Source organism: Protobothrops mucrosquamatus, unplaced genomic scaffold, assembly GCF_001527695.2.
Source record: "Protobothrops mucrosquamatus isolate PMUCROS unplaced genomic scaffold, P.Mucros_1.0 scaffold3047, whole genome shotgun sequence".
Lineage (NCBI taxonomy): Eukaryota > Metazoa > Chordata > Lepidosauria > Squamata > Viperidae > Protobothrops > Protobothrops mucrosquamatus.
Genome location: NW_015389060.1, coordinates 67,430 through 74,763, shown reverse-complemented (window position 1 = coordinate 74,763; position 7,334 = coordinate 67,430). Strand labels below are relative to the sequence as shown.

The 7,334-nt window shown below is 57.1% G+C and overlaps 1 protein-coding gene across 1 annotated transcript in view; it reads left to right on the top strand.

The window, feature by feature from the left end:
* Positions 1–5,219, top strand: part of LOC107296950 (probable phospholipid-transporting ATPase IM) — a 58,110-nt gene extending 52,891 nt beyond the window's left edge. The window contains 4 exon segments of the mRNA XM_029286178.1: positions 450–695; positions 1,239–1,377; positions 2,039–2,169; positions 4,977–5,219. Of these exon segments, the coding sequence (XP_029142011.1) occupies positions 450–695; positions 1,239–1,377; positions 2,039–2,169; positions 4,977–5,219 (759 nt within the window).
* The last annotated feature ends 2,115 nt before the right edge of the window (positions 5,220–7,334 follow it).

The window sequence follows — 7,334 nt, the reverse complement described above, 5'->3', positions numbered from 1 at the left end:
TCCAAGAGCAGGTCCATGACCTGAGGGTCTTCCTAGCCTTCCAGGACCTGCTAACAGTGGGGGGCAGCTGTGCCAAATGGGGCTTTGCCCAGATTTGGCTGGTACTCCTGTGGTCATCACCAACTTCGGAACTCCTGCAAAGCATTCTAAAGCCAGCCGCATCGTCCCTCAGCCCAATGGTTTGGTGACACTTTGGTTGGTCCAGAGCAGAGCAGTCCACAGGGCTGAATGTGGGAGGAGGTGCTGCTCCATCACAATCGCTAGTTGTGGAACAGCTTTTTTTCTGGAAGGCCCACCTGCCCCAACCCTGTTGGCCTCCCAGAAACAGGAACAAGCATGGCCAATTCCTAGGGCTTTGCCTTTGTTTGGAAGATGGGGCGGGTTTACGACGGCGCCTGCAGGGGCAGCGGCTGCCACCTGGGTCCCCAGCTTTCTTTTTTTACTGCCAGGATGTGGATGACCGCTGGAGCCTGCAGTTTCCCCAGCTGTACGTCCCCGGCCAGCAGAACCTGTACTTCAACAAGAAGGAGTTTGCCAAATGCATCCTCTACAGCATATACAGCTCCCTGGTGCTTTTCTTGGTCCCTTACGGAACCATTTTTGATTCCGTGCGGAGCGACGGGAGGGACGTGGCTGATTATCAATCCTTCGCCCTCATGGTGCAGACCTGTCTGCTCATCGTGGTGTCGGTCCAGGTAGGGGGCTCCGTGTGGCCAACTGCTCCAGTTCTGTGGGGGGCCCCCCCAGGCTCTTTCTCCTGAGGATGTGTCCAAATCCTGACGTCAGGGTTTAGCATCAGCATCCCCCCAGCCCACTCAGCTCGTGAGTTAAGCAAAAGCAGGCGTACAGTTTTACTGGCAGCACCCAGCCTTGTTGGCTTGCGTTAATCCTCAGTTTACCATTAAGCTGCACAAAGGGTGGGGGTTCAAGTCTGGGAAAGCTGGTCCACCAAAACAACAGAAACCTAGCAAGGAAGCCAAGCCCCCATTGCCCCCCAGCAGCCCAAGGGGAGCAGCTCAGCTGAAGAAGGGAGTGCTGAGGCTCCGGTGTGCATGAGGCATCTGAGTGCGGCTGGATCCTGTGGCTGCTGCCTGGAGGGGCTTCCAGGGCATGTGGCTTTACTTGGCCAGGCTGGCAGATCCAGCATTCCCCAGTTCATGGAAGGGGTTGGGGTCCTGTTCAGGGAGACAGAGCAGCTGCTGCTCCCACTGCTACGTGAGCCAGGCTGTCTTTTGCAGATGGGCTTGGACACGGCCTACTGGACGGCCGTGAACCAGCTCTTCCTCTGGGGCAGCCTGGCCATCTACTTCATCATCACCTTCACCTTGTACAGCGACGGCACCTACCAGATGTTCACCTCCTCCTTCCCCTTTGTCGGTATGTTCAGAAGCTGCAAATAAAATCCCCTTTAATGTCAAATAGGTCCTTCCCATCCCTGGAGGAAGCTGCTCTCCCCAGGGGGCTTTGCCTCAGGATCACCACAGTGGGGGAGGGGAGCGCCTACGTCAGTGGTGGCGAACCTATGGCATGGGTGCCAGAGGCGGCACTCTGAGCCCTCTCTGTGGGCACACGTGCTGTTACCCCAGCCTTGCCTCCCCCCGTGACCCCGTCACCAGTAGCCCTCCTGGAGGAGAGTTGCCCCCGAGCGTGGCCCACGTGGAGCAGTACAGCCAAGGACATGGCAGCCAGGCAGCGTAGACAAGACTCTGCCCTCACGCCCATCGTGCACAGTTGATGCTGCAGGGCGCGGGCAGAGGGCGTGGCTGCCATGGCGCTACTGGGCAATCGGCGGGCCCTGGAGGCGATGAGTGGCCCTGCGGGCAGGTGGGGTGGGGGCGGAGCGGGAGTGGAGCGGGGGGCAGGGCCAGTTTTTGGGCACCTGGTCTCTAAAAGGTTCGCCATCCCTGGCCTATGTTGTTCCCAGGGTTGGCTGAAGAAATCGGTTGCCTGCATTCGCTTTGAACCACGGACAAAGCAAGGGCACCTCAGCCTAACAGGGCAACTGCAACTGGGGCTGTTTCATCTCTTCCCCTCTCAGGCACCGCCCGGAACAACCTCAACCAGCCCAAGGTGTGGCTCTCCATTTGCCTCTGCATGAGTCTCTGCGTCCTGCCGGTCGTCGGCTTCCGGTTCCTGAAGATGCAGCTCATGCCGACCCTCAGCGATCAGGTACTCCTCGTGGCCCAGAATTTGGGTAGCTGTTGGGCCCCAGGGCAGGCCCTTTCTTCCCCTTGGCCTGGGGCCGTAGGCCACTGCCACCCGTCCCGTGCTGAGGCCGCTCCGAGATTTGCAGCCGGGAGCAGTGCCTGGATGACCACCGTCGTGCAGAATGTGGGCAGGAAAAAGGAAGCTCTTCTTAAAAAGGGGTGCCAGCACCGTGCTCGGTGATGGAGGAATGCCCCTTTCTGCCAAACTGCGTCCTACAGCAGACATGTCAAACACAAGGCCCAGAGGCTGGATGCGGCCCGTGAAGTGGTTTCATGTGGCCCTCGAAGCCATCCTGGAAACAGTGAGGGAACGGCCCCCGCTGCCTTGGCCCTGGCCCAGGCCAGCCTGGAGCCAATGAACAATTTTGTGGTGGCCCTCTATGCTGAAACGCATTCAGTCTTAACTCCACAAGGCCGTCTGGAAACAGCGAGGAACCAGCCCCTGCCGCGTCGGACCCGCCCCCTGGGTGCATGCTGGGGAAGTGTCACTCTTTGTGAGGAATGAAGAAATGGACCGTGCCTTGGCGCTTGCCCTCGTCCCACCCCCTTCTGCCAGAGACCCTCAGATCTGTCCCACTCCTGCCCAGGCCCCCACAGGCACCCTTGACGCGAATGATGTAGAGCTGGCCATGCCCCCCCAGTAGGCCACACCCACTCCATCCACGCCCACCCAGTAGGCCACACCCACTCCATCCACGCGCCCCCAGTAGGCCGCACCCACCCTGGCCACACACCCCCAGCCCTCCCCCAGGGCAACCGCAATGCTGATGCGGCCCTCAATGAAATTGAGTTTGACACCCCTGTCCTACGGCAAGGGCTCTGCCTGCAGATTCTGAGGGAATTTGTTTGCTGAAGTTTTCTCTTTCATTGGAGAGCTGAGGGCAGGATCGCAGCCCTCCCTCCTCCTATTTCCCCCACAACAACTCTTTGGGGTAGCTGGACTGAATGAAAAGGACTGGCCCACGGCTGAGGGGGGCTGGATCCTGGCTCTCCCCACACCCAGCCCCCGCGTGGCTCCAGCCTCTTTGGGGGGGGGGAGCCTGTGGCTCTATACGCAGTGTTTCTCAACCTTGACCATTTTAAGGCATGTGGACTTCAACTCCCAGAATTCCACAGCCAGCATTGCTGGCTGTGGAATTCTGGGAGTTGAAGTCCACATGCCTTAAAATGGTCAAGGTTGAGAAACACTGCTCTATAGGCCTGTCTTGCAAAAGGAACTGAGCAACCTTGGTTGAAAGAGGGTGTGTGGGGGGGTACGGGGACGGGATGGGGGGGTGGGTTTTCTGCCCCCGCCCCCCGGCCACCGTGCTTGACTTGCAGAGTGATCATCAGGAGGCTCCTTAAGTTGTCTTGAAGCAACTGCAGTGACTATCATGTGGTCATGCTGCCCCCTAGCAATCATGTGGGGTACTTCACCAGCCCTGACAGGCAGAGCTGGTTCTGTGGATCCAGAGGTCTTTCTGGTACTGCTGAGTTCTTAGAACAGTGGTTCTCAACCTGTGGGTCGGGACCCCATTTGGGGTCGATCGACCATTTCATGGGGGTCGCCAAGCAAGGCTGTCCGCCATTTTTTTCCCCTTTTCCGGCGGGTGCCTTACCTCCCTTGGGCTGGGCCAGCTGGTGGTCGGCCTGCTCCGTCTCTGCCGCTTGCCAGCTATGCCTCGGCCAGCGCAGGGGGCGGAACCACGCATGCGCGGCGCTCCCGGGCAGGGAAAGTCCTCGACTTACGACCGGTTGGGTAGTCCTCGACTTACGACCGGTTTAGTCCTCGACTTACGACCGGTTGGAGTCACGGCATTAAAAAGGTTGAGAACCACTGTCTTAGAAGCTGGGAAGAGTTGTCCGGCACCAAGATCCAGAGCAGAACTGCCGTACCTGAGGCCCAGGTACTCGGGGCAGGCTGCCCTCGCTCTCTCACTCCCGGTGCACCCAAACGCTTTTCAGCCAGGGGAGCTGAAGGCTCAACGGGGTGAGGGTGGGGGAGCCCCAGGTTCTCCTCAAAGGTCAGGCGCATCCCTGAGTTAAAGCGCGTTATGGACTTGGTTATTTAAATAGTTGGTTAATGTTAGCTAGATTATGATTATTATATTTGTAACCCTGTGTTCAGCTCTGGGAAGTGGGGGAGAGGGAGGGGGGGTTTGGGGGTGGGCATGGGGGTTTATATTGTAATTTTTATAAAACTTTTAATAATAATAATAATAATAATAATAATAATAATAATAATAATAATAATAATAATAATAATAAAAAAGGTCAGGCGCATCCCATCAGCAGGACAGGTGGGGCGTGGAGTGATAGCAGGCCTTAGCTCCAGAACTTTGGGAGGGGGGGGGGAGGAAACAAGGGAAACAAAAGAAAAGAAGTGAAATCCCAGCCCCCTACAAGGATGAAACCAGGATGGCTTCAGGAAGAGAGAGAACCAGTATGGAAAAACTAGGAAACTTCTCTCCCTACCCCAAATGAAGGGAAAGTGGTGAAACTGCTCAAACTCTGTTCAAGGGAGAGCCAGGGAAGGACCTGGAGTGTGATGGGGATGTATAGCCTCCTCCTACCGACCGTAGGGCAGGTGACACAATTGGGGGGGGTGCCACCCACTGTGCCTCCATCAGCTGGGTGCCACTCAGAAGCTTGGCGGTGTGTGTGTGAGAGAGGTTCAAAAGAGACCCAAATGTGCAGGGGAGTTAAGCGTGTGTATCCTCCCAAATACCCCCCCTCCCACCATCATCCCACCCACCCCCGCCGTCTCAGCTGGACTCTTCTCTGCCCTAGGTGGTGCGCAAAGTGAAGCAGCTCCGCAAAGCGCCCGGCCCGCCCGCCCTGAAGCACTACCTGCAGCGCAGCGCCTCCCGTCGCTCCGGCTATGCCTTCTCGCACCAGCAGGGCTTCGGGGACCTCATCACCTCTGGCCGGAACATGCGCCTCAAGGCCCCCCCGGCCGGCTTGATCTCTTCATCGCCCTACGCCCAGAGGTACCGTCCGCGCTTGGAGAAGACAGAGGCGGGCGCTTCCTAGCCCCTCCAGCAGGCGACCTTAGTGCCGCTGTGGGGGGTGGTTGGTGGGGCCGGAGGGACCCTTGCTTTCTCCTGCGGAGATGGGACTTTGCCGGCGCGGAGCACTACGGACAGCGAACGGGGGCAGGGGGCAGTTCAGACCAGACACGGCCCCCTCCCCGAGACCCGGCAGAAAGAGCAGGCAGGGGGAGAGAGAGCCGCTCTCCCACAAGGGCCAGGCTGGCGAGAGGGCTTCTAGCAGGCTCAGGGCGACAGACCGCTTCGCAGTTCCCAGGATTCGACCTCGGCACAAGCTCATCTCCGGCTGATCCGCCGCTGCTTCTGAATGCTTCCCGCGCAGAGGAGGGGGGCTGAAAGGGGCCCTGCCTGGGTAGAGACCCCCGAGGAAGGCCAGGGCGGTGGGGAGGTCTTCCCCCTCTCCAGCCCAGGAGAACGGGGGGGGGTTAGCGTTGCGCACGCTGCCTGAAGAAAGATGCCACCTGGCGGAGAGTCTGGACCCAAGCGGAGGAGGGGGTTCAGGTCCAGCAAAGGCCTGGCTCAGGAAGATGGAAGCCCCAGAACAAGCTTGGAGGGGCCCCGCAACTGTTCTGGATGCATCACCTGCTGGTCAAGTGGGGAAGGAACCCTGGGACACCCCTTTTTCCCGACTCCTGGGCTGGATGCGCTACTTTCCACCAAGAGCCTTGGTGGGGGGCAAGGTAGAAAGAGAGGCACCCGTCACCGGCCCGGAGGCTGCCTCCTGAGATTTGCTCACCTAGTCTGCAGGAGATGCTGGGCCTGCTGAGTGGTCTGTCCTGCTGGTCCTACACAGGCTGTGACCCACGGCGCATCTGGGCTGTGGGGCCAGAGTTGGCGGCTTGAACTTCGGGGCCTCAACACTGGGTCAAACTGGAGGCCGGAAATGCTGTTGGCAACCAGCAGGTCACTCTTGCGGGGCTTTGGCATCTTTACACCCTAGAAGGTTGAGGGCCATAACGGGGAGGGGTGTGCTGGTAAAGGAGCCCCTCCCAGCCAGCCCCCCTGACACAAATTCTGGGATGCAGGAGATAGGAATACATTGGCCCAAAGTTGACTGCAGAATTGGGGTGGGTGAGTGGGCTTGGGGACTGGCCCTTCTTCTATAATGGAGCAAGGATGGACAGGCAGGACGGCTGGCTGGACAGGGATGGGGTAGAACAGATTTATTCATCTTCTGGGCCAAAGATGCCTGCTGGAAGAAGCTACTCAGTCAGTCCCCTCCCTCCCCCACCCACTGCTGGGATGGTCAAGCATCCATCGCTTCCAGCCAAGGTCTCCAGCCTCCCATGGTTTTTAGTTGACCAGGCCACAAAGCTCTACTGCCCAGGCCACTCGGAGGGCAGGCACCCTACCTAGTGCCCTCCCTTTGGGAGGGCATCCCTGGGGGGGGGGGATGCTGTGAGGTGGAAGCTTGCTGGAAAATTTGTCCCACAATGTTCCCCTGCTAAGGTACCTTTTTTTCCGCAAGCATTTCTGTTTAATTCTAAGAACAGTATTGCTTCATCCAAAATTATTGCATAAGACGGTTATGGAAATTACGCTCAGCCAGGATTAGGGAACGGAAGGGATATTATGCCAGTCAAATCTAAATCCAGTGTTGTAACTTTTTTTACACCCATATGTTTATGCACACAGCAATTGAGGCTTGCTGAGGGTAATATATTTATAATGTTGAGCTTTTAAAAAAAATAAATAATATAAGGGAAGTCTCTATTATTTATTGGTCACATCTCCAAATAATTGCAAGCACTCTCGTCTTTTGATGTGTTTGAAAATAAAATAAAACCATCCAACCACCCTTTTCTTCTTCTTCTTCTGCCATATCCGTTATCGGACGTTGGCGATCATGTTGGCGATCCTGTTTTTATCAGCAGCCGCACGAAAAAGTGCTGCTGAGTTTTGTCCAAACCAGTCCCTTAGATTTTGAAGCCACGATGTTCTTCTTCTGCCTGGACCTGGTTTGCCTTCCATCTTTCCCTGGAGGATTAAATGGAGTATGCCCTATTTTTCTGGGTGTCGCATCACATGTCCGAAATATTCTAATTTTCGCTTTTTAATTGTTTTGATGATTTCCCTTGGCTTTCCCAGGCGGCTTATC